Source organism: Tubulanus polymorphus, chromosome 4 (genome assembly GCF_964204645.1).
Source record: "Tubulanus polymorphus chromosome 4, tnTubPoly1.2, whole genome shotgun sequence".
Lineage (NCBI taxonomy): Eukaryota > Metazoa > Nemertea > Palaeonemertea > Tubulaniformes > Tubulanidae > Tubulanus > Tubulanus polymorphus.
The window spans coordinates 25,376,889-25,403,748 of record NC_134028.1 but is presented as its reverse complement, the minus strand read 5'-3'; the positions used below and the strand labels follow the sequence as shown (position 1 = coordinate 25,403,748).

At 38.6% G+C, this 26,860-nt stretch overlaps 3 protein-coding genes across 5 annotated transcripts; 1 reads left to right on the top strand and 2 right to left on the bottom strand.

The window, feature by feature from the left end:
* Nucleotides 1-1,898: 1,898 nt before the first annotated feature.
* Nucleotides 1,899-17,735, bottom strand: LOC141903529 (nuclear distribution protein nudE homolog 1-like). 3 transcript variants are annotated; one of them, XM_074791659.1, is made up of 11 exons: nucleotides 17,624-17,735; nucleotides 16,650-16,767; nucleotides 16,269-16,422; nucleotides 15,607-15,755; nucleotides 15,330-15,375; nucleotides 14,927-15,017; nucleotides 14,019-14,249; nucleotides 13,400-13,497; nucleotides 13,224-13,321; nucleotides 7,294-7,326; nucleotides 1,899-5,224 (listed from the first exon to the last, which is right to left on the bottom strand). In XM_074791659.1, the coding sequence occupies exons 2-11, from the start codon at nucleotides 16,727-16,729 to the stop codon at nucleotides 5,146-5,148; spliced, it is 1,059 nt and encodes a 352-aa protein (XP_074647760.1). In that variant the 5' UTR covers nucleotides 16,730-16,767; nucleotides 17,624-17,735; the 3' UTR covers nucleotides 1,899-5,145. The 3 variants fall into 3 exon arrangements, with proteins under 3 accessions (XP_074647760.1, XP_074647761.1, XP_074647762.1); XM_074791660.1 differs by lacking the exon at nucleotides 7,294-7,326; XM_074791661.1 differs by lacking the exons at nucleotides 1,899-5,224; nucleotides 7,294-7,326 and adding an exon at nucleotides 12,858-13,150.
* A 524-nt stretch (nucleotides 17,736-18,259) lies between these two features.
* LOC141903239 (uncharacterized) lies at nucleotides 18,260-21,865 on the top strand. The gene is made up of 8 exons (XM_074791322.1): nucleotides 18,260-18,350; nucleotides 18,772-18,886; nucleotides 19,044-19,120; nucleotides 19,320-19,411; nucleotides 19,663-19,762; nucleotides 19,849-19,924; nucleotides 20,422-20,534; nucleotides 20,996-21,865. The coding sequence occupies exons 1-8, from the start codon at nucleotides 18,273-18,275 to the stop codon at nucleotides 21,095-21,097; spliced, it is 753 nt and encodes a 250-aa protein (XP_074647423.1). The 5' UTR covers nucleotides 18,260-18,272; the 3' UTR covers nucleotides 21,098-21,865.
* A 153-nt stretch (nucleotides 21,866-22,018) lies between these two features.
* On the bottom strand, nucleotides 22,019-25,877 carry LOC141903689 (uncharacterized). Its single transcript, XM_074791920.1, has 4 exons — nucleotides 25,269-25,877; nucleotides 24,551-24,703; nucleotides 23,465-23,666; nucleotides 22,019-23,063 (listed from the first exon to the last, which is right to left on the bottom strand). Exons 1-4 carry the CDS (start codon nucleotides 25,689-25,691, stop codon nucleotides 23,002-23,004), a joined length of 840 nt encoding a protein of 279 aa, XP_074648021.1. The 5' UTR covers nucleotides 25,692-25,877; the 3' UTR covers nucleotides 22,019-23,001.
* Nucleotides 25,878-26,860: the final 983 nt, after the last annotated feature.

Below are 26,860 nucleotides of genomic sequence, written 5' to 3'. Positions count from 1 at the left end.
CGGTAACCTTCTGCAGGTGTTGACGCCTCGTCCATCGCAAGTAGGCGTCGATGATGTTTCCTAATTACGCGAGGTGTCCTTAATGACTAGAAAAAAAAACTCATAAAGAGCAGACGACGACATTGGTCGAAATCGGGACAGTTTTCAGAACTTTTCTCTCATTCAGCTAAAGCCTTTTACGTACAGCCATAGACATAACCCTTTCAGTGCGGTGTGTAAATTAGTGATGGACTTCGCTAATACACCACATCATCGCGTATCAGTGTTAACGTGATTAGTTTTTATCTGTATTGAAAGATGGCAGCACCTGGTGTGAAATAATAGTAACTAATACTAGAATATTAGTAACTAACGATACACCGCACCGCGGTGTAGACGCACTATTGCAGTAAGTCCGTTATTCGCAACACACTGGGGTGGAATTTTTTAAAACTTTCAAATTATCTCCAGCACTTCAGGGTCCAATTCCATAGTTCTGAGTTAAAATTTGACCCTGAGTTAACTCATCGAAAATGAACTAACTTTAACTCAGAGTTAACTCTAACTCACAATTGGATCCTGAGGATTAATTAGTCAGAGCACTGAAAGGGTTTAACCGCGATCGCACAAGAGTTCTTGATCCGAGCCAGATATGGCAGTGCCTGATTATACCTGGGTCGACTGCTCACACTGGATGCCAAAAGCCTCAAGATCCGACCTAATCGTCAGATTTTTAGGAATCAGCAGGGAAATTTTTATGACATGAGTGTACTTAAGTCCGGTTTTAAGGTCGCAGCCAATGAACATCAATGTACACATGACTAAAGAGTTCAGTTCAAAATGATCATAGATCTCAGGTGAGTCTTGGCTGAATCTGTGACTCGACCTCACGATGTGACATGAGTCTTCCTGTAATAGGCTTGTCTACATTTATTGTCACAAACAAAGACTTAGCCGAGCTTATCACATTCATTCCACGGACTGGGCACATGCACCAACGCGAGTACCCAACGCGAATACCCAGCATGACCAAAATATTCCTCGAGACGCTAGAAGGCGCTAGAAGGCGCCAACCACAGTAGAGTTCAGCGATAAATCAAAATGGCGACCTTTTCAATCGCAGCAAATCCAAGTTCTAGTTCTAGAGAGTGGGGTCATTTCAGGGCGATTAGATTTGTTCCAGTTGATAATAATCGACAGAGTTAAGCATTTGATACGAGTTGCTTAAAAATAAAAACGCCTCAAGTCAATTGCCCAACTGCGCAACCGCAATCAAGTTGCATAGTTGGATATTTCTAAAATAAAATTTGCCAGAGTTATTAAAGCCTTTCCAATTATTAAAGTTTTACATCATCAATTAAGTCTACAGGATTACCCAGCCCAGCACCTGGCAGGAACATGTTCCCCGACATTACTACTCCATTGTCTGTCTTGTCAAGATCAAGATGCTGCAATGCATCTGCATGCACAATTCGAGTGATGTTCATTCAAAATGCGCTTGTAATTTGAAAATCAAAACTTGTCAATACCTTTAAGTGCATCCTAGGCATGTTGCAGATTGTGTTTTCGACGGTTCCATATTCAAGGTATCACAGACCAGCCGTCTAACCATGAATTACGAGTTCCAACACACGTCAAATGAAAACTTCATCTTTCTCTTGCACCATTTTGTTTACTCGAAGTTCACATAGACGGCAGCACCTCCTTGACCTATTTCATCTTTTTGATTTGTCATTAACCATTTGTGCTCGAGAGCTTCATTCCTTTATATTGTTTATATTGAGACCTTTGATTTTTGACCCCCAGAATGAAATCCCTGTCATCTCTCTCATTTTCTAATTTGAACCGCCAAGAAAAAACCCTTCTAGAAACAAGATCGACTATATGTGTTTAAATATAAACATATTTTATTTACACACTTTCTTCAGGAACTGTACAAAATATCTACACATGTAATACAATAATTTCTATACTATTTAAATATTTAATCACATGCTAATGAATTTCAGCAGCAGGCCCCAATTTATGACAAGTTTTAGCTCAAAATGGTTACGTTTGAATCCATATTGGGGCAAGAAGTAATCGAAAATACCCAAATAATATCAGGGATCAGATTGATCATGGACGTATAAACTAGATCATCTAATCTAGTTTATACGTCCATGGATTGATGAACTCTAGAATTTTCGTATTTCATCACATCCTATCAATTGGCCTCTTTTTATATGTTTTCACAACAAAATACCAGGATTTTTCAGTTTTTTCCAAGATTTTTCATATTCACTTATAAATTCTGAGCTCAACAGTGTATGGCACAAAGAGGGATTAAAATATTCTGACAAAACTTAACTTGAATTTCTCACATGTTTTCATGATTTTTTCACTGATTTCCAGATTTTCACAAAAATAATTTTCGACAACTTTTTAAGCCGAAAGATCCCCTTTTCACACCAATCTGACCCTGTTATATCATAGTAGCCGATCATTTGTATAGGAGGCTCGATCCAAGCTGATTTTTAATCCAAATTTTCTTGAAAACAAGTTCACTCGTTAAATTTAGATACCACTAATTGGCCTTTTGCACAGAATCCCAAATTATGACCAGTAGTTATCAGATCTGTTTGTTTTAAGACACGAAATCTCTTATCTTGCGTCGCAACTTGACTTTCAAGAAAAAAACTCACGGCAAATGATTTGTGTTAATTGAAATGGAACGCAGGAAATATCATAAAACTTTGAAATGTTAAACATTTTCTAGTGGGGCAGGTAGATTGCCGTCGACCACAAAAAATTGTAGGCAAATTCATGAAGTCGCCTACGCGGAAATTATTATAAGAATGTGACCGCCATCCATCATCCATTGCGCAGTCACACCGGAAGTGGGAGAGAACTTCCCTGATTGAAGAATGCCCCAAACGTAGCAAATCATTAATACTACAGCCATATTCACACTATCGCTAATTAGTCCGTTCTAGTTTGGCTCGAACCAAAATCACGATGTTAACTCACTTTCTATCACTGGTCCAGCTAGATGCAATGTTGTGATTGACAGGTGATTAAAAGCATAGTTTCTTTTCACACACAGAGAAATGGTCCGCTCCAAAATTTAGAACACATACTTGGATCGGTCTAGTTGGTCCAAATCAGAATGTAACGATTTAAAATGGACTCCATGGCTGGTGTGAACGTTCGGTGCGTTCTAAATCGGAATGAACTAAATTTAGAACGCTCTAAATAGTGAAGTGTGAATATGGCTGATCGGATTAGAAAAACAATGCAATTATTCACACTGATAAAGAGAGGAACCGTAACCATAATTCTGTGAAAACCTCATCAACAACGTTATAATATCAAAAAAACATCGGTTAAAAGAATGGCATCATTTCATAAATATTCACAATTATCCGGTAGAGGTTAGTTTGAAGATAACCAACGCACCGCAAAAATATACACTCATACATTATCGTTAAAAATAAACATCGGAAAACGCGTACGTCTGTCCATTCCACCGGTAACGAACGACACCATCTCAACCAGAGACTCTTCAAACTCTATAGCAGAGCGAATTTAAATATCGTTGAAATATCGCGAGAATTACCGAAATTTGACCGAGGCACAATTTTAAAAAAAGGATTAACGCCTAAATTGATTATAGGATAGACTGAATCAATCAAAAAAAATAAATGATTCAGAGTTAACCCTTTCAGTGAGTCTACAACGCAGTGTGGTGTATAAATTAGTGATGGAATTTGCTAGTAGTACACTGCATCACAGTATATTGATATAAGATGACAGCTTTTAAGAGAAGCTCAAGAGAAATTTAGAATTTTGTAATAACTCCCAAAATGTTTTCCATAACAAAACCATCATTCGTACCGGCATGTAGATCATATGTTATATTTTACATGTGAGCTTTCGTCTAATGGTTTACTGGTATTACATGTATTAGATTATCGGTTGAGCCTACAAACATTTCACATGCTCAAACACACTTTTCTCACCAGATTTCTTCAGTAAATATATTTCAACATCAATTTAAAACATTCTCCAGCCATGTAATTCTCATACCATTATCATACTGTACCAGGAATGAGATTGGTGCACAATGGAATCTTCATTTTTTATTACTTTTTTTCACATTATTACATTGTAAAAATACACGGTATTTTTTAAAGATTTTTTTTCACATTTAAGATTTTCAAAATATGAATATTCTTTACATATAGTACTAAACAAAGGCCTGAAAGAAGTGCAGTTCTAAAGGTTAAACAGAAAGATCGAACATTCTCCAGAAAAGTGCATCAACCCTTTCTAATAAACGAAAATATCATGAAATTTCTTACATCAATCTCACCCCTGCTGCTGTACAGCTTTTAAAGCTTTTTCGACCGAAAAAAAAATAACGCAAATGATTTTTTGATGAATTCAGCTGTCGTCGATCGCGCTGTGGAAAATCTCTACGAAGTCATCACATCATGTACGTAGCACCGATTAAACAGCCGAGGTTTTTTGTACCATTGCAGACAACATCGAAAGCAAAATGCTTCCCCTTCGAACACCATTCATAACAGTAGAGATATATATATATAGCTGTGTCCACACGATGACGCTATCTAGAACGTTCCAAGGATCTCATTCAGAATCCCTACAGATCAGTCATTCCCGGATACATAGAGTTCTAAAGGAGAAAATTTCAAATATCGAGAAGTCGTGTCTCCATCATTTTCATATCCCAATTACTGTAGACTCCTCCGAGATCAATGCTGTTAAAACCATTATTTCGGTGGTTTTGTAAGCTAACTTTTCACTACCTAAACTTGGTTTCTAAATCCAGGTCCCAAATGTATCCATTTCGGGTTAGTCTACTGTACAACTATAAACTAGACCAAATTTCTAATTGCTTTTTTCTCTGAAACTAAAGGAGTTTCAGGCATTTTGTTCAAATCAAAGTTGTTTCAAGTACCTTTCAAAGTATTTTCCATTTTAAAGGAATTTTTAAGGAATGAAGGAGTCGTAGGGACCCTATTGTTTTCTTCCAAGAATGGACCAGAGATAAGTCTATTCCAGTCTTTTTCTGGTTTTCGGCCGAATGAGAACGGACTAACTAGCGCCAGCGTGAACATGGCTTATAATTTCACCTAATACACGTCTTCATCTGATATTCTTCTAAAGAGCGACCTTGACTAGTCCCGACTGGGTATTATTACTGCTGCCCGACGTAGCACCTCGATTTAAACGCTTTGCTCTGCAAGAGATTAAAAAAAACAAAAACGTTATGAAACAGTTATAAGCAGTTCCTCGTCGTTATTACACTACGTGAAACATTGGAACATTATTCTAAATACGTAATTCATCGATTATCGAAATCATACATGTTTAAAAACTTAAAGCACATAGTCAAACTCGCTTCTTCAGTCGTCAGTCATTAAGTCAATGACTTATTCGAATGATGGCTCAAGATTAAATTGTACTGGAAATATAAACGACCGTAGAAGCGGTCCAGGATTCCGCATCTGTCAAACACAGTGCAATATTAGTAACTAATGATACACCGCACCAAGGTGTAGATGCACTAACGCAGTATGCCAATCATTCTGGGTGGAATTTCAAATATTTTTGACTTAATAACTCCAGCACTTTCGGGTATCAATTAGTCAGCACTGCAAGGGTTTTAATGTGGGAGGCTAGAAATCTACATGATTAGATCGAGTTGTCCTATTTTTAGGACGCCATCGGGTGGGATAGCCGGTACAGTATTCGATCCTCAGTCATTAGGATGAACATAGAGATGGCCTGACCAATGTGACAACTCGAAGCGAATTTGATTGTAAAATAAACAAACTAAAAAAATGAAAAAAAAAATCGATTTAAAGCTTGAATGGAGATGCTGGAACATGCTAGAAATTAACAAACGGTGCATCAGTGCGAGTGACCATCAGTGATTTTTCATTCATTTATTTTGTTAAAGACACACGAAAAAAACTATGGTAGGCAAGAGGAAGGTACGGTCGAAGAAAGCAAAAACAGCACAATAATCGTGTAAAGTTTATTAAAAAAAAAAAAAACAAACAAACTGCATTTTATATTCTATTTTAAGTTGTTTCGATGAACTGAAGAACGGTTACTGGTAACGTCATAATTAGAGTCTCTAATAGAACACAAACAAAACAGGAATTAAGCGACAAATCGAGCGACATTAGCAATGAAATATTTTTGTGCGGGGAGGATTTGGTTGGTCGCTAAATTTTGAAATAGGTCTAAGGATTTCACATGGCTTTTCATCTCTTGCTTGGCTAGATTGCAGGGATCGTGGTTGGACTCTAGGGCCGTGGTCGGACTCTAGGGCGTGGATGGACTCTAGGGCCTTGGTTGGACTCTAGGGCATGGATCGACTCTAGGGCCGTGGTCAGACTCTGGGGTCGTGAATCGACTCTAGGGCCGTGGTCGAACTATAGGCCGTGGATGGACTGTAGGACGTGGAGCGACTATAGGGCCGTGCTATAACGAAGCTATTAAAAAATACTTCTAGTAAAATGACAGTAGGAAAATTTACTGAATTAAAGAGAAGATTCTATTAGACTACTCCCACATAATATGCATTGTGACATACTATGTTATCTAGAATGGTCTAAAATTGGTCGATTCCATTTTAGAACGAACCAATTTCGACCGACCAAAAAGACTGATCCAGGTCTGCCTAAAGGATCACTTCTTTCATTTTCAGGAATTTGCTAATAAAATTATGACATATTAAGCCGTGATCACACAAGCATTTTTGGCCTGGAGCAACTGTTTGCCAGGGGGCCCAACGGGTCGAATTATTGCGTGTGAATTGCAACTGCTTACGGAAATGAATAACTTCCCTTCACATTGTTTAGTATCGATTGAGTATACATGTGTGTGAACACGCTCTCTAAGATGTGGCCAACATTAGACTCAGGGTTGATCCGTGCCAATTTGGCCCTGGCCTAGTCATCTCCGTGTGATCGTGGCTATATATCCTCAGTCCAGAACAAAGAGACTAATTAAGCTAATGATACAAACTAGGGGATCTTTTGAGGCTCTAAGTTCATAAAGAACAGGACGAATGCTAACCCTAGCTGCCCTATGAATGTCAATTCAATGATTCCCCCTATTTTCTCACTACGGGCGGGAGCAGAACAAAACAAGATACGGGATCTATTTCGTAAATACACTCAACAGTGACGACATCGACGACACTATACCATCCTCACTTGCCAGGGCGGGTTACGTGCAAGTTAAAAGCCCGGAAAATGAGGACGTTTCGAGGGAGACGATATTTATAAACAGCACCTGCTTTGTCGTCCATGTTTTACCAAGTCAGACCTGCGGTTAATATAACAAATATAGAGAAGAAATAATATATACGCATGGTATAAACGAGCGAGCAAACGAAGCTGTCAAAAACATACGACAAATTCAAACAAATTCAAACGCAAGCAGCATTAGAGCAGTAGTGGTTTTTATACGCAGTCGATCGAGTGTCTGTACTACAATTGACGAAAAACCCACAAATTAAAAGAAAACCTATTGAGATTTATTTTCAGTGCTGCCAACTTTCAAGTGGTATCTCAGAAACGAGTGATAATTAAATAATATTTCATTGAAATATGAAAGAAAACTCTCAATTTATTAACCTCTAACCTTACTATCATCATTACTTAATCAGTAATCGACAGTGAGACCCTCAGTAAACATCTTCCATATTTCAGTTCAAACTAATCACATCGGTATTTCTCAGGAACAAATAGTAAAAATTATACTGAAAAACAGGAAAAAGTCGACAGCTCTGCATTTTGATACAAAAACGATTTTCTTTGAAAATTTGGTTTGTTGGAATTGTGGGTTTTTCATCGATTATGGCAATAACTGATGTTAATAGGAAGCTGTATCTCGATATCCTTGTACGTAAAAGAAGCGTGTTTCGTTTTAGTTCTCTGGGATCAACGTCGGTTTCTGTGGTTGTAATTTTCATCTGCTACATACAGTAATCGAAATGACAAAATGCGTCGTGTTTAAAAATGACATCAAAGCGAATTTTACCATAATAAAAAATAATAACCAGTGTACATGCACCATAATTCCATTCGAGATATTCAAAATAAAGAAAGCTTTTGTTTTTTCGACAGATCCAGTTCTAGTGAGTTAAGTTAACTACCCAATTTCGCAAGACTCAAGTTTGAAAATGTTTGGCAACAAAACCAAAATGAGCTTAGTATTCTTAACTTGGTTGATTGTTTATAGAACCAAAATGAGCTTAGACTGGTCTTAAGTTGTTAGAATGGCTATAGAACCAAAATGGTCACAGGTAAGAGATCTTAAGGCAAGCGCAGCAACTGGGAGTCCTGTATAGCCGCGATCACACGAGCATTTTTGGCCCGGGCCAAATTTGGCCTGTGCCAAACGTCGGACCAGGCCTGAGCCTAATTTTAGCACCAGACAAATGATTGCGTTTGAATTGCAACTGCCACCGGAAATGATCCACTTCCTTTGTTTAAGCATTGTTTAGTATCGAGTGAATGGTTTGCGTGTGAACGCGCTCTCTAATTAGGCACGGGCAAAATTTGGCCCGAGCCTGATCCGTGCCAATTTGGCCCGGGCCAAATCGTCTCCGTGTGATCGCGGCTTATATTTTTCTAGACCCAGCTTTACAGTTCTTTGTTTAAATTTGAATATACGGATTACATGGACATGGTCTCAACCTAGAACTGGATCCCGGTCAAAAATAATAAAACAGGCGTTATTCGGCGGCGGCGTCGGAAGAGACTGAACAGGCTATAGTAGTGAGTGCAGCATTCCTCGCGGAGAATTTACTTACATTACAACAAGACATTGTCAGCAAAACACAAAACTAACGGACAAAACATATTTCATATCATCATCATCATCATCATCATACACATTCAAACTCAAAAATGCTGCAGATGCAGTTGTAACGAAAACGAACAGTTTCACAGTGGCTGAACGGCATATTACACAAAACCTTAATTTCTATCGCTATCAAAATTTCCATAGTTGGTTTTTACATACATACATGTAGTGAAGGAATATACTACAGGCAAGAGGAGGACGTCGTCTTAACTGCATCGACATTTTTTGTCCGCGTGCATGGACATCTTCTATCCTATTTGTATGGATATCTAAGTCCTGTTCGCACAGATGTAGTCACATTTCTTTACTACTTACTAGGTATGTTTCAACCATAGAGTACGACTGATAAGTATTTGACAGTGGCGTTGGAAGTGCAGCGACTGAATAATTTACTGAATGATGTTTTTTTTCTATGAATACCACGTTTTTGAAGAAATTAAGTCAATTCGCCGCGGCAATATTAAGAATCTGTCCAAAATCGGCATTTTGGCCGCAGCGATAAAACATTGCTTCCAACGCACCTGTTTGATGACGTTCACCCACTGCTAAATTCGAAGCGATGAATAGATATTTGTCACTCTAATACTAGCGAGAAATAGATCGTGTTTACAATCGAGAGACGCTTTCTTTCACATTCCGTGTTTTTCGCGCGAAAATGCAAAATACGTAAAACATTCGAACCTTGAATCGAAGGCAATTTGCTATGAATGATAAATTTCAGCATATCTTAAAACTTATTTTAACCTTTTTTGAAAATTCAGTCTAAGATGATTTTCAGTTTCATAACAAGCCCTGTCCTGGTTAACCTAGCAGTCTAATAAATAAGATTTAAAACAAAATCTATTCATCAAAAATTTTAATCAATTTTCTTGAATTTTTTAATCTTTATTCTTCAGGGTGGCCACTTTCTGCCCATTTACAAATCCCTTGAGTTTTCTTTGATTTTTCCATACGATTACACGACATTCCTCGAGTGAATCAGAGAATTCTCTAGGTTTAAAATGTTACAATTCATTCATTTTTCAGTGAATCATGTACTGATAAAGAAACACACGGTAAACAGCATTATCCGAATTGCTCTGAGGTTTCCAGGACCCGGTTCCACAGTTGTGAGTGAAGATTCTTCATTGAATCATGTACAGATTAAGAAACACGTGGTCGATAACATTATCCAAATTCCCAGAGTTTTCCAGATATTTGGTTTAATCGAGTTGCCCCTGATTTTTCTGATTCCTCGAGTATTCCAGGTTTTCCAGGTCCGTTGCCAACCTGTTCTCGATAACAAAATGTCTTCATATTGCTAGGATTATCAGAACAGGGCAATTCCGGTTTTCAAGAAACACCCCCCCCCCCTTGGTTCATATATCTGAAATGTTTCTTCTCTTTTCCCTGAATTTTTCCTAATCAGATTTCGATGTGATGCATGATGTGTGTTTGGATATGTCACATTTACGAACGAAAGAAGTGCATATTTGCTAACTCGATATAGAGAGGAGAGAGAAAGAGAGGAGAGAGAGAGGAGAGAGAAAGAGTCCCCAACGTTGTAATGAAAACTATAAGTTTGAAACTCTGTGAAAGAGGTGAAAATCAAACAACAAACATCAACGACTTTCAAATCAAACGAACATGCGTGTTACTCTCCAAAACAGTATTAAATTTGTTTAGAACGCCTTCGCAAAACCGCAGGATTTTTGACCGATGATTATGAAGGTTGAAGGAAACAGAGTTGTAGTGGAAAAGGCTGGGACGGATCCGGGTCGATCCAGGTTGTAACTAGACTTTTTTCCCCAATTTATCATTGCCTATTACTTAGAATTGAAGAAGTTTTGTTCAAATTAAAGGAGTTTCAAGCACCTTTGAAAAGCATTTTCTGTTTAGGAGAATTTAAGCGATCAAAGAGTCATAAAGGACCCTGAACCAATAGTCGCCAGAAACTCAAGTCATATTTGTTGCGCAAGGAAGGTTTTAGTCTTCGGAAGGGCGGCCGACATCAATATTGCAGGTTTTACGAAACCAGACTAATCAACAAACATAATGAATAATCTACGTAAGGTGCATAAAAATCTCGAACTGAGGCAAACAGAGAGAATATGAAATACTACGTGTATGTACTTTAAACGAGCAGCGTCTATTTTTGCGGATTTGTATTTTTAGACGGGTCGATTTTTACATTTCACGGACGACGAACTGTTCTGAAAATACCGACGACTGTAGCGACTGGATTAATCGGGTTATTATCAAAACGGGGCAAAACGGGTTCTCTCCAGAGCTGCCAGTTTGCGAGATTGGGGAAATTTTCAGGACCACGTAAAGATTTTGAGCTATTCTGAACAGGGATACATTCAGATCTGGAGGTCGATTCGGCTAAGCCGTATTCAGGGATAACCGACTGATCTTTTTCATTCAGGGACTCTCTTGGGATCTGGGATGATTGGCAGCTCTGCATGACGGTTATTGCTGTGAAGAAAGACAGAGCGGGAAAAGAACTGCACAGCAAAATAGCAATGCGTGTTTGTAATGTACCGAGTTCGTATCTATCTATCATAATACAGTAAAACCAGCGAACAGTGAGCGCGAACCTTCACTGAAACCAAGCTGCCTGATCACATCCACTTCTATAGGGAACCTTTCAATAATGTCTGACACTGGCACCTTGCAGCCTGATCACCCAACCCAGGGTATGAGCCATGACGCACTCCTATTAAGAGACACACCTTAAATAACTAGAATTCACATAGGCAATTCAGTGCACATAATATGATGTAGTGCAACAGGCAACTCGCAAACCAAAAGGTATTACACCTTTATTGTATGAATAGTGAACACCTTTTGCCTTAATAACGAACACCTATCTATAAACATGTAATACCATAGAAATGAACAATGTGAAGCGTGAACACCAAGTGCCTTGACCTTACACGGAACACCTCTAAACAGTGAACACCTATCATGGCCTCTTGGTAAAAATGGGCTCATAGTCAGTAGTTCCAGTCGGTAGTGCCAGTCCCTACTAATGACACCGACAAATGACCAATCCTTTAGTGGCCTTCACTGTTGTGTGATATGCATTCACAGAATTAAGAATCGACCATTATGGAAAGGTCATATATCTATTAACGGATAATTTGACATTATTTACATTAGACAGCAAGTTAATGAGTTACTGCGTACACTGTTAAGAGGTTTTACTGCGTTATAATATACACGTATAGATAAATAATATACATATGTATACTATGTATTTTATGGTGATGATCTGCGAATAATAGCAGTTAATAATGATGATATTAATAATAATAATAATAATAATAATACAGTTGGACTAACCAATTCGTTGTATAAACAACCACATATCTGTAATCAGTGATCGTATATTCAAATTAATCGGATTACGAGAACAACTAACGACGATGGTTTCTTGTATTCATAACTATGATTTCTCAACTCAAACGAAGCGCTCAAACTTAACATTCAATACACGAATAAAGTGTTTAAATCATATTTCACAGCGGACAACAGATTTTCATACACATACACTTTAGATTACAGGTACTGCAAGACCCGGTTTCGCAAATCACAGATTTAAATTCAACTCTTAGGACAAGACATCAGAAATTGAGCCATTTCTTACTCTAAAATAGACTTTGCCCTCCTTTAAAAACCGTGCGAACCGAGTCCTGTGGGCAGCTTCACTTCACAGAACAAGTTTCATCACGGGATTCAAACGCTTCCATTTAGATTAAATTCAACGAGCGCGATTCAAAAATCTTCGTTCGAAATTTTTCGAGGACCGTTCAACCGAGTAGTATAATTGATTACGATGCTACGACTGCGAATAGTAGTTTTTCGAGGACTTTTCGCACAAGTAAAAGTTGCGAATTACGAGGATTTCGAGACTTCGATTCGAGAGACAAATTCGAAGACTACAACGACTTCATGGAGCGTAGGAACCCTTTATCAGATCGATCACAATGGTGGCGCCACTTTCCGCCTATTCATTAATCCCCCGAGTTTTCCCAGATATTTCCATGTAATTACTCAAAATTCCCCGAGTGAATCAGAGAAATTTTGAGATTCAAAATGTTACAATTCATTTACTTTTCGTTGAACCACGTTTCGATAAAGAAACACGTGGTCAATAACGTTAACGAATTCCCTGTCGTCTACAGATTTTTGGTTAAATTTGCTGCCAAATTTGCATGTTTTCCCGGATTTCTTTTTCCAGGTTTTCAAGGTCTGTGGCCACGCTGATAATTACCATGAAGTCGTTCTGTGAAACCTTTACGATCAATCGAGAAAACAATTATACGACAAACGAAATAAAGCCGCGATTAAACTCAAAAAGAACTCACCTCGGAGAATTCAAAGGACTCGGCGTATTTGTGCGACGTATGTTTTGCGGTTGGTCTTTCATGAAGTTTCGACAAGCGGCTAATTTAGATTCGAGCGCCTGAAATAACGAAGATCTCAAGGGTCAGATTAGCGAACTCGGGAATTTTCACAATCGGCTCTCGTGACAGAGACTTACTCCGACTTTCCGTAGTAAATCACCGACGATGTTCAACGCCGAAATTCGGGACGACGTCGACAGCGGCGTGCTGCCACCTGGTGTGTATGGAGGAAAACCTGGAAAAGAAAATTTTCAAAGGTTTTACGGAGTTATGCATCTTGATGTTGGTAATTACTAATCAAGAGCAAGTTAACAGGCCCTACAGACCGCCTGTACATCCACAGGCCGCCTACCGATCAGTTATTTCTAAATATAAGGAGTTTTCAAGGAGAAAATTACATATTTCGACGAAGTGTCTCCATCACTTTTATATCCCAATTTTAGTACTCAGTTTATCTCAGTAAACCGGTAATTGTGGTTTTGTAAGCAAATTTTTATCCTTTACTCTGTTTCGATTTTGGTAACCGCCTACTAAGGTAAGAAAAACCCCAGGTCCCAACTGTAACGGTTTAGGGGTAGGCCTACTGGTAGTCCACTGTACAACTACAAACTAGACAAAAATTTCTAATCGCTTATTTCTCAACTTCATTCTTCAGTTTTAAAGGAGTTTCAGGCATTTTGTTCGAATTAAAGGAGTTTCGAGCAGCGCCTTTTATAGCACTATCCAATCAGAGGAGTTTTTCAAGGAGGCTCTTACCTTTATTCGTAGGTGTCGTTGGTGTTTTAGGCGGCGATTGCGCCACGAGCGAATCGACCACTTTATTCGAATCGATTATTTCCGCCGTCGAATTCGACGTGTCGCAGACGTCTTTTTCGTTTTCGACGAGGTCTTTAGCATTTTCGACGCCGATTTTCTGAATATGATTCTCCGGTTCGTGCAGCTCCTCGTCGCTGTCGACTTTCGTAATCGCCAGCTCCTGTTTCAAATCTGTCACGAAAAAAAAATCGAAATACACCAGCGCTTTATTATAGAGGTGGCTTCGTCGATCCAACAATAGTGCCAGTTGACTAGTTTTCTATAAAATATGGCTGCTGAGAGACTTGTGACACTAAGTGGCCCATTAGTAGATGAAATAATACAACAACATTCAGATTAGATATCTAGTCAGCCTCCAAATTACCTCCAAACTTTAATTATGATGTAGATAGTTAAATACTGATAATGTCCATATACATATAAGTAATACAAGTTTAATAAACATATTTATAACTGGGGCTTTGAAGGTATAATCACCGATAATTCGATAATTTGAGGGGTGTTTTATAATCGACTATAACTTCAAGTTACTGTTTCTAAACTGCTGGATAAATACAAGGGCGCATTTAGGATTGTTTGATGGGGCGAATGGGGGAAAATGGACGGTTTTTCCAAAATAAATTCTTTCACCCCGATTTGAGGTAGGTTTACTGTAGTTGTACCCCGGACAGTAACAACTAAGGCCGTTAGGAGTTTAAAATGCCCCGAGTGTCGCTCGGCGAATCGAGCGACGAAAAAACGTCTACGATACGTAATTGTGTTTTTGCGTTTACCCAGAGGTATAAACAACAACAGAATCAGAAACACTGTTCCTACCAGAAATAGACAGGCGTTTATAGCGAGATTACCTCGAGATTCATCTTTCAATCGTTGAATTGTCGTTTGTAGTAACTCTTTCTCATCCAACTCGCTTTCTAAAAATGCATTTCGTTCAATCGCCTGCAAAAAATACACACAAATAGAAACACGTTCGTTCCACAAAGGATGAACTTACTGTAATTAGTCGACCATAGTAGGACTGAAGGAAACCGAATTTGATTTAGTCCGGAACTATACTCCGGAAATAGTCGACCACGGGATTGAGCATCGTCGATCGGACCTATATCCAAGATGGCCGACAATGTGAAATGAATGTAACGACCGAACTATAGCGCGTTCAGTTATTAGCTCCAATCTTTGTCGACGGGCTAGGTAAACCGAAGTTCAACCGGCGTAGCATTTAACAGATATTCGAATTAATAACTAACTTACTTGATTCAGACGTAATTCAAAATCTTCTAACGATACCACAGTGGCTCTGAAAAATCAGATGAACAGATGGTTAGAAAAAAGAAAGACCCGATAAAGGCCTATCACCCTTCTGGGGGTTTTGAGGAGGAGCCTCATTTTCCTAAGTACAATATTTTCCACAGATTTTCAAATTTTTTCAAACATTTTTTAAAATTTGTTCGATAGAAATTAATTTTTCGAAATTTTTTTAAAAACATTTTTTTTCTTCACCTTCATCCGTCGCTCGATACGAATTTACCTTTTAGCGCGTTCTAAATCATCGTTGGCTTGTTCTAATTCTCGGATATATCGTTGCAGTTCATCGCGATATCCTTTCACTTGAGCGAGTTCGTTTTGTAAGTCAGATATCTGCGTGAAAGTCGTCTGATGTTGCTGCTCTAATTTCTCCTGATACGATGAAAAAAAAATAAGAAAATGATAAGACCAGTCACGAGCTTACCGACATAGAAAACAGGGACCACCAGTAACAGTCAGCATTCTCCGCGATAGGTTTTAGAGAGGCAGCCACCCCTTTCATTTTCAAATCCATCCCTCCGAAAATCAGCCACCCCTTACAAAATATCTGCTGCCCCAACCAGAAATAGAAGATTACATCAAAATTAGGCTCAAGTTTCTGTGTTTGTTGGATGATCTAAAGCCTCGCTATTTCAGCAGCCATGATGTCATACACTAAACAATGAATGCACCGATAGGATTTTACACTATACACGTCACCTATAATCCAGACCGAGCAAACTTCACTACGTTGACCACAGATTCCCCACATAGCAGACTTTTAAGTTCCTTTCATAAACCGCGAACAAATTTCATTGGGATGAAACGATGCGGATTAAGTTGTCCAGATTTCACTGTATTCGTCGTCTAGACCGAAATGGCCGAGAACGTAATAGGAGGCTGTACCTGAATTGATTCAAGTTCCATTTGCAATCTGCCGTTTGTAGAAGTCAGTTCTTTATTTTTCTTTTCGACCTGCTCCAATTGTGTTTCCAGTTCGGCTTCCAGGTCTCTGCTCGATACCTGGAATTCGTCCAACTCTTCGTGGGCTTCATCGAGCCTACCATTCAGAATTGAAAGAAATTTAAGATTTAGTAATCAGTTGATCTGCCTTTAGGACTATTAATACATCGTTTTGTTCAATAAGGATTTTACATTCACGAAGAACATACGCGTGACAGACAGTAGATTCGAGATAATATTCTCAAATCTTCGAATTATTTAGAAATTCTTCTGTCTATTACCTGATCTATTCTCACATAAAACCGGCATATCAAGTTTACTTACCCTCGTTTGTATTCGATCGCGAATGTTTTCCAGTACTTGATTTCCTCTTGAGGATTGCTGAACGTTTTACTAAGATCCATCTAAAACGGACTGACTGATGATGTGTACTCTCAACACGCTGAAATCAAATACAGTATGTGGGTATACAATGATGTTACGTTTCACTCAGTAACTGGATTGTGGTTCTGTCATTAAACGGATTGTGGTTCAGTCAGTAAACAGATTGTGGTTCAGTTAGGCTAACGGATTATGATTCAGTCAGTAAATCGGACTGCAGTTTAGTCACTAACCAGACTACCCTTTGGTAACTCTATAGACTGCGGTTTAGGCTTAGTCAGTAACTGCAATGAAGCTGAAAGTCAGTAAGTAACTGGACTGCATGCAGTTTAGTTAGTAACCAGAGGCCAGTTACTCAAAAGCTGGTTAAAGATAACCAGCGGATAAATACTTTAGTAACAATGAACTTTTAATCATCACTGTCAACTATCCATGCAACCATTGGTTAGGCTAACTCAACAACTTTAAGGGCAACTAGCCCCAGACAGACTGACAGTGGGTAAGTCAGTGCGGACTGTGCTGGCAGTAAAGTTGATAACTGCAGTTTAGTCAGCGTCCAGCAGCCTGTGGCAGTTAAGCCAGTAACAGGACTGCAGTTTGGACAGTAACCAGCACAGGTCCATGTGCAGTGCAGCAGTTTTAAACAGGTCAGTAAGTCAGGCCTATACGTACAAGGGACTGCAGTTTTTATTCAGTGACAAGACTCCCAGTGGTTCAGTCAGTAACTGTCTGTGAGTTGAATAAGTGCTCATAGTTTGACTTCAGGCAGTTAAAGGATTTTAGTTTAGTTATTCAAATGCTTATTCCAAATATGCCCTGGCAAGTGAGGAGGGTTTGGGTCTGAGGACGTAAATCGATGGGATAATTGCCAATATCAGCCAGATATAAATCTAAATCAAAATACGATATCGACTTACGTTACGCCCACACCATAAAATCACGATTGTTTATCCGTAGAAATCGTAATTGATGTAATTACAGGCGCAAAACGGGAAGGGAGACGTCAAAACTGTGACCCGGAAATAATTCAAAATAGGATTACCCCAAAAATATAGTCCGGCGTAGAAATATATCACTTACGTCATTACATTAAACAACTTTAAACGAAACAAATAACATTATAGATTCAAAATTTTATAAATATTCACCTATTTTTGCATCTGAGTCGCTCAATCACGGAAAAATCAATTTTAACATGAGTATCGTAATGGTCTATTTGAACGCGTAAGGCGAAGAACGTATTCAAGATGGTCGAATGAAGGGTGTCTCCAATAATATCCAAATCAGTGAGTCCATCTCGGACAGTGAAGCGCCCAACTTAATGAATTTGCTAAATTTCATACAGGGTCGGGTGCAATACCCTTGGTACCCGATCTACTGTGGCTGTTTCTAAGTACAACAGGGGAGCCAAAAATTAAAAGGGCCTTAGAAAAACCCACCCACTACTCTTTTTGGCCTCTTTTTCTCGGCCGATGCGGAATTCGCCTCGTCATGGTTTGTAAAAAATATCCGATCGTGACAGGTTACTGACTAAATCGGTTTATGTCGGTGGTTAGCTGAAGCAAGATGGCGGCTGCTGGAGACGCTACGTCTTCCGTGTTGTGTTTATTCGATGTTGATGGCACTCTAACGGCCCCTAGACTGGTAAATATCAATCGAAACTGCGAACGATCTAAGTTTGACATTATCCGACCACGAATTCGGGATAAACAGGGAGTAATCCATGTTAAATATGAAGTTATACTTAAAATCCTGGCGATTATTGTGGATGACATTCACCATTTTTTGACCGGGAACGTAATGGGTTCGAACCCCAGGTTTTTTTTAAACTAAATTTTCCCTTCATGAAACTAAGATAAATGAATAGAAAGGAAGCCAATTTTCTACAAAAAACTACTTGGGAGCGACTACAGTTTCGGTGTCCCTAATGGTTAGGCCTACTAACCATCGTTCCACAAACGTCTGTCTGTCACACCTGCTCTCCGTGCGACGTTTTGGCCCATAATATCGTTAATAATCGGTTTATCTACTAAACTGCAGTTAAACCACTACTTTGTTTCTCCAGAAAATAACTTCTGAGATGAAAGATTTCTTACAAGAATTAAGAAAGAAAGTGCCTGTAGCTCTAGTCGGTGGATCTGATTTGAAGAAAATCTCTGAACAAATGGTTGGTGAAGAAAGTAAGTACCGTAATGCCTGCAATGAATTTTGTGAAAACACGTGGAAAAATCAGGGAAAACTGAACAGGGGGATCTGTAAATGGGCTGCCCTTTGAAGGAAACAACTTGTTTGAATATTCAGCGATTTGAAATGCATTTATTAATTTTTCTACGACAGCCACAAAAATGTACGACTACGTGTTCTCAGAAAATGGCTTAGTGTTTCACAAAGATGGAAAACTGGTCGCCAAACGGGTGAGTGCGTTAACCTCTTGATGACCGCACCTCTGTATAAACCTGTGCTGTTTTTACATTTCTAATAATTTGCTAATGTGGGCAGTCAGACAAGAGATCTAAGTGATAAGCGAATTTTGAGCTAAGTGATTAGCCAAATTTTATGTTATTTTGTTATTCGCTTGGAGTTGATGTGAACATGTTTGTTTTCTTAATACAGAAAATCCAAGACGAAATGGGCGAAGAGAAACTACAAAAATTCATCAATTTCGCGTTGAAGTATATGTCCGACCTATCTCTGCCTGTTAAAAGGTAAGAACTTACATGAAGCTAATTGATTATTTTTCAAAATTCACAACGCAGATGGTGCTAAGTTGATTTTAAGATTTTCAGGTCTCTGTATCCGGTCATGTATATGATTCTTTATCATCATTCTTCTAATTTTTGTTTATCCACATTTCACTTTTACATACCGGTATGTTCAGGTCTTCACCTGAGATCTTTGATCGAAAATGAACTGCAAAAATCTATAATTAGCCATTCCTATCTCTTCTGGATTTTAGGGGAACTTTTGTAGAATTTCGTGACGGTTTGATAAATATTTGTCCAGTCGGTCGGAGTTGTTCTCAGGCAGAACGTGAACAGTTTAACACGTATGATAAGGTTCGTCAGTCTGATTTCTTTGTTTACTAATTTCTACTATGTACGGCTTCAAAGAGATAATTTGATTATTTTTTTCCCATTTTCAGGAACACCATATACGAGAAAAATTCGTAGCGGCTTTAGAGAAAGAATTCGCTGATATGGGTCTGAAATATTCCATAGGTTTGTATGCCTTGATTCCATTCAATGTTTTAGGCCCAGCAACCACACCTTAGGACAGGGCCCCTATGCCTCCTTGATTTCTTAAATACTCCTTCAAAATGGAAAATACTTGAAGGTAATGTCCAAAACTCCTTCTATTTTGAGAGCTAGGCAATTAAAAGATTTGTTTGTCTAGTTTTGTTTTTTGTTAGTACAGTAGACACCCCTAAATCAATGCAGTCATCGCCTGGATTTTCTTCTATCTAATTAGGCGGTTACCGAATTAGAAATCGAGTTAAGTAGTATGAAGGATAAAAATTTGTTTACAAAACCACTGAATTACCGGTTTACAAATATAAACAGTACTGATTTAGGAGGAGTTTACAGTAATTGGGATATGAAAAGTGATGAAGACACTTCCTCGAAATTTTCCCTTCAAACTCCTTATATCCAGTAAAGACCGATCGGTAGGGATCTGTAGGAATGATAAGATCGTGCGATGTTGTTTTTTGTTACAGGTGGTCAAATTAGTTTCGATGTGTTTCCGATCGGCTGGGATAAAACCTATTGTTTACGATTCCTCGAAAATGATTTCAAGACGATTCATTTCTTCGGCGATAAAACGAGTCAAGTAAGAGAAAACAGATTTATGAATGTGATATAAATAATTGAAATTGATTTTTAAATCTATGAATATAAATTGACTGTATCTCCTTTTTTCGATGACATCTGCAAAATTGGTTTATGTTAGGAAGTCCAGAAAATCATTTATAGGGTGGCCACTTCATTAGTCAAGGAATTGTCTTCTCTTCAAAAAAGTCGAGGAATTTTGTTTCTAATTTTGGTTCTAAAAATCGGGGAAATATATGAAGAGCTAGTTTGCGAGTTCATGTACAGTCAAACAGTTTCTGTATGTCTTTGACTGTATTAATTGATTGGGTTCTTAGCAGATCAAGTCAGGGAAAACAATTTGCATGTCGGGGAAAAGCGAGTCAAATAAGTGTCTACCCTGGTTTGGTTTCTGTACGACTAAGTGGAATGTTTGTCCCGAGTTAGGTGAGGTTGGCTGCAATTTCTCGAATCTAATTTCAGGGTGGCAACGATTACGAAATCTTCGTCGACAATCGAGTCATCGGTCACACGGTTACCAGTCCGGCCGATACGAAGAAACAATTGCAGGAATTGTTCTTTTAGAATGTAAACAAAGCGACTTCAACAATCATTGAGTGCCACAATCATTAAACTGCCTGTTGACTGGTGGAGAAGGCTTTACTCGCTGTCTGTGACTGTTCATGTGTGTGTATAAGGTGCTTATGGTGTACAGATGTGCTGAACTCTTAAAACGAATAATCTATTAATTTATTATGAACTATGCATCTTATGAAGAGTGAAGGATAGTAGGGGTGGATCTAGGAAAATTGACAGTTTGAAATCAAAAGAAAGTAATTTCTTTGAACTAAGCAGTTACACCTTGGATTATTTTGAAAAACAGGGCAACCTCATTGGGACAGCAGGGGTCAATCCCCTCTAGATCCGCCCCTGATACTCGTAGCCATTTACTTCGTGCATGAAATAAGTTACGTTTGTAACCATCAATCTGCTGGCTTGTCGACCTCCCCTAATCAAAATGGATTTTTAAGTCCTGAAAAGTTCTGGGGGCTATTTCACAGAACGACTTAAGTTTCATTACCAGTAGTCACAGGGTCCCTATGAAACCTCAATTCCTTAAAAAGTTGACTTTGAAATGACCTCCACCTACAGACGGTTACAGCAGCCCATTAGCTCTAAGGGGAATAAATGATAATTTGTGGATGAAATAAGTGGATGCTTCTTGGATCATATATTCTGAATGTTTAATGTGTTCTGAACAATAATATATTTTTCTATAAAGTTTGTATTTATACATGTGTCAAGGCGGACAATAATTGGTAACAAGGAGATATTTAGGAGAGAGACTATCATTTCAGTCATATCATCGAAAAAAAATACATTTCTTTCTATCTATTTGAGTAGTTATTTGTTATCTTTCGTTTTGGGTTGATTTTCATAGAGATAAAGTTCAGGAATTGAATACTGCAAAGATTTTCAATTGACGCTCGGGATGTATCTGCTGGTTCTATCCACTTGAGGCAGGGCATTGTTAGTAGTGGGTTCGTGGCGTGTTTTCCATAATAACCAGACGACTGGTGCATACCAGTCAGATTCTCTACAACAAATCAGGCTGGATACTTCTTTGGCTTGCTTTTTCCCTTGACTATTTCCCAACCACTGAGCTTAACTGAACCATTATAGTTAGGGGATGATGTAAAGATAATGCATATCATATTAATTGATTTATTGATGAATCATTCTCTCGCAATCAAAACAGTTAGCTCATAATATATATCAGAAAAAATATAAAATATAAATTTCATCGCAGTAACAAAGAGACACAGCAGCAGATCACAATATACATATCACTCCTCAGGAACCAAAATTGGAAACAATTCAGTTGAATAAATATCTTCAAAATTAAACTGCGAGACAGCAGCAAAAACATCATAAAATATATCATTTCCAGGGCTTTAAAAAGGAAACCTTGATCAGATCAGCTTTTAAAATCACAACTTTGATCTTAAACATCTAGTCATATTATTTATTACACAGGGTTCTTACAGACTTTGCACTATTCTTGATGGGTCAGGGAATTCGAATTTTTGGTGTCTTGTTCTCGCTTGTGACAAGTGGCACAACACAACTCTTTAATCGGGCCATTTTTGATCAACGATTGGAGAAAATGGTAAAATATCAGGGGATTTTGAGTTCACTGATCTGTAAGAACCTTAATTACAGTCAAACCTGCTCAATACTACAAACCACTTTATAATTAATTCTGGATTTTAATCGTTGGAACATTTGTATCTCATGAACCTGTTGAGTTTCCCTTCGGTCCCAAAAGAACTGTACTAAGCAGGTTACAGAAGTGTATCATTTAGGCCTATATCATGGCTTTGTACATAAAGCAAAATATTATGCGGATTGACTAATTATTCTCTTAATATATTATTTCCATTTCTACTATAAGCAGTAATTATCGCCTATGTTTGAATCAGAGAAGTTTATGTGATGACTAAACCTTGTAATCTGTGATTTCCCATCTTCATATAAGGCGTTTCCTGCCCTGAAATGATAAGAAATTCGTCGAATTAAAGGTAAATCCAGTGATTAATAAGAATTCATCGAAAAGTTTAGTATGAGGATTTCAGTATTATCACCACGCGGGATAGTCACATATCAAAAAGGCTAAACATAAGCCAGGAAGCATGAATTATCTGAATCAAATGACACCAAATTCAAGTGATGCTGACAACAACTTACAGCCTGATAGCGAAGAGAACTATAGCTCTTGCAGAATTAAGTGAAAACATCACATGAAAACCGTTGGTTGATTCCCACGACACCAACTTGAAGTGGTTTTGACTAATGGTTTGAGGGTTCAGGTACAAGGGAGATAAAGCCTGTACATTATTGATATGACAGTAGAAACATTACATGAAAATAGTAGAACGAAGGAATACGTACCGTTAATGATGTTATAATGCCTACGCTCGGCTAACGGTCTCGGTGCACCTGTACCTCGCATGAATCCTAACGTGTTGTGTATCCGCGAATATTCAGTCCAATAGTTTGGCTTCCACGTCTGGTAATTCACCGCATTCCGGAAACCGTCTCCTTCGACCATATTAATCCGATTTACGAGCGATGATTCGTGTAGTTGATTCGCCTACAATGGATGAGACGATTGTTCTAGGTTATATTCTAGATTTTGACAATAATCTAATGATAACAGGGACGGATCTAGCGCCCAATTTAGGGGGGGCCACCTAATAAATGTAGCTATGATGATACAGTATTGACACCGAGCGGCGTAGGCCCGAGACGTTTCTACGCTTCGAGCCGCAGGCGTGAAGTGAAGCCCCTTCAATTTTTTAAATTTAACTCTGTTTTGGGGCCATTTCCTGCATTCTGAGGCAAGAATTCATGACAAATACTTTCCCCTTTGCTGCTGCTGATAAACTAAAACTAAAGGATTAATTTTCATTTAAAACTGATCAAAACTATTTCTATAAGCTTATATATTAAGCGAGTGGCGGGAGGTCGGTCGAAAAAAAAGGAGGGTCTTCACCTAAAGGAGGGAGGGGGCCCCTAGATCCGCGCCTGGATAATTTATTCGCGTATAGCCAGGAACTATAAAAATAATCCCCTCGCATCACATGAGATAAAGAAATTTTAAAACAAACCACACAATCGACAAAAATAGACTAAAATAAGTCAATTTAAAAAGAGAGGTTAGGGCGCATTTAACATAAAAAGCCCTAGAGCCACAAACACGTTTAGGAACATTAACAGCAAGTCGGGTGTTTTCTTGAGCTGAATAAAACCGACGATAACAAGATCTACAAACGGATCATTCGGTCTAATACATATTCATAAAATATGTATTTTCTAGTTCCAAGTTAGAAGCCTACAAAACGGACATTAACAATGTCTTCATCAATTTTCAGCTGTTCCATGCTAAGCTTTAGGAATTTTCAGAACAAATTTTTCCTTTTGCTTCGGTAATCGAATTTCAATTCTAGAATCTAGAAAAAATCAAATAATTTTTACCGGCATCGATTGTTTGCGTTGATAGTCGTTGTAATATTTACTGCCTTCCTGCCATGTACTGTTATCATTACTGAATCGAATCTGTGAACTGTGCATCGATCGACATAAGTTCGGTTTTTCGGTCGCCTTTAAATCTTTTCTGCCGCTAAATGCCTAGAAATAATCACAAGACAATCGAATATCAACTAAATAAACTCGATTGAAAGTGCAGAAACTAAAGAATCATTTGTTGAATGAAGCAACCCCTACAGACATTCACCATTTTAGTGTGAAGTGTGGACGATCAGTTTTTGAAAGTGTCCTGAAATAATGTACCGTGTTTGTTGTTCATTTTCAATCAAATTCAATTCAAGTCTCATGTGAATTTCTGAACACATATAAAGTGACTGAAAAAATGTCTCATGTTTGAGATTTGCAGTTCATTTTCGATTAAAATGCCAAATCAAAAATTGGAATAGTTGAATGGGCTTATCAATATCAGGGGGTCCAGATAGCGGTTTAATACCTGTATAGGGCGCTACTCATTGAGTTCAATTTTTGACTTGAATTTACTTTTGACTGGGACCAAAGCTTGCCTGGGGCCAGTTTCAGACTTGAATGCATACTTGAGTCATAAATCTCAAGATCGTTCGAAAAGTTTTTAGATTGGCTATAAAACTATCATGGTCTTGTTAAAATCTAAGCCATGACTCGGGAATCAGCCTTTAATTATTCGCACCTGTTTTGTGGAGCTGATGTAGTCGGGTTCACTGGGTTCGTTAATCAGATGCGTTACGAGGTGCATCGGGCGAGCCCCTTTCCCGATTGGACGGACGTCATTCAACCGACTGCCGGCCATCGTACGCCACGTCGATGGACAGGTAACCGGTCTTCGATGGCCATCCGGCTTTGTCGCTGTGATAAAAGTATCGCCGAGGTTTGATAGAATGCCGATCGTACCGCGGCCTTGACCGACGTTTTTCAGTTTCCGAGATGGAAATGATGTATTCGGACGAGTACGTTGAAATACGGATTGGCTTCCGTGAGCTGGAATTCGCGGAACAGTAGCCGGTTCCTGCGCCGTTAGTGGAAATACATCTGAATTTTGGACATCACGATGGTGATGATGGCCGGTCTTCGTTTTATCGTTCGTTAAAACCATAATTATCGGTTGTCAGTTCAATTAAATACGACCGAATCAACGAAGTATCCTCGAATTTACAATTTCCATCGTAGAAGCTGCTGTCCTCTCCTAAATTAGCGCGGAAAAACCTCTAATATTTATTTCCAACTCCAGAATTAGATCATTTTTGACAGCTGAGCCGAACAACAGCAAAAAATACTTTCAAGTTATTACGCGACGAAATAAAGCAAAATGTAAACCGAGTTTTACTGGTTCACTTTGTTTTTGTTTGTTTGGTATGTAAAATAACAAGTCAAATAGTACTTTCTACCATCGTTTTCTGGGTGTTTTAACTTGATTTATCAAAACATAGCTTGCGCGTACTGATATCGCGTTTCTAAGGTGGTGGTGACTTGTCATTGAAGGATGGCTCCGAAAATCATCCGTAGGCCTCATTGCATTCTCGCTTGCCAGGGCTTGGTTACTTCCGCCAATGCAGGGGAACATCAGGGTCTACTCCATTCACTCAGATCGAACCTTGCCGTGTAATCATTTGATAAATATTGCCATATATTTAGGCAAAGTGTCCTAATACGTTTTGCAAATATAATTTTCATGGGCCCTCTCACCCATGGTAACGTCGTTCTTACATTTCCATTCCTCAATCTTAACTGCACCATAGTGAATGAGATTTCCTTAGCGCTCAAGTTCCAAACCTTCATCATGTTCTCGGGAATTGTAACTGTATATCCTTAGTTTGGAATAATTAGTATCCCACTAAGATGGGGAACTTAATATCTACAGTTTCAGTATTTTGACCAAATCCCATCAACAAATCAAGTGACGCTAGCCTTCGCAAAATAGACACTGTATTATCAGAACAGGTAACTATCCTGCCCGCTAGGATTACTCCGAAGAAATAGAAATATGATTTCTTTCAGATGTGTCGCAAACATTGAATCTGACGTCTCCACCAACGCTTGGTTGCTCCCAGAAGCGGTTATCGCTTTTGACCCGACACATAATGTGACCTCAGTCAGAATAGACCCGGCTAACGTTACAAATCGTCGCGGCGACCAGGCCCCGGCCAAATTTCAGTACGGTTCAAATAATTCCGTGCAAACTGTTTCTAGAAGTGGCTCACCTGTTTTGTCATCATCATCGTTTTGCTAGCATTATACTAACAAGTTTGGAGTGGAGTCAAATTC

Coding starts and splice junctions, on each gene's coding strand:
- LOC141903529 (XM_074791659.1), bottom strand. CDS start 16,729: ATGGATCTTAGTAAAACGTTCAGCAATCCTCAAGAGGAAATCAAGTAC. Junction 15,018..15,329: donor TTGAATTACGTCTGAATCAA/GTAAGTTAGTTA, acceptor TATTTTTTGCAG/GCGATTGAACGAAATGCATT. Junction 7,327..13,223: donor AGTCCTTTGAATTCTCCGAG/GTGAGTTCTTTT, acceptor TATTAACCGCAG/GTCTGACTTGGTAAAACATG.
- LOC141903239 (XM_074791322.1), top strand. CDS start 18,273: ATGGCGGCTGCTGGAGACGCTACGTCTTCCGTGTTGTGTTTATTCGAT. Junction 19,121..19,319: donor GAAAACTGGTCGCCAAACGG/GTGAGTGCGTTA, acceptor TTCTTAATACAG/AAAATCCAAGACGAAATGGG. Junction 19,925..20,421: donor GGGTCTGAAATATTCCATAG/GTTTGTATGCCT, acceptor TTTTTGTTACAG/GTGGTCAAATTAGTTTCGAT.
- LOC141903689 (XM_074791920.1), bottom strand. CDS start 25,691: ATGGTTTTAACGAACGATAAAACGAAGACCGGCCATCATCACCATCGT. Junction 23,667..24,550: donor AACGCAAACAATCGATGCCG/GTAAAAATTATT, acceptor CATCCATTGTAG/GCGAATCAACTACACGAATC. Junction 23,064..23,464: donor GCATTATAACATCATTAACG/GTACGTATTCCT, acceptor TTATCATTTCAG/GGCAGGAAACGCCTTATATG.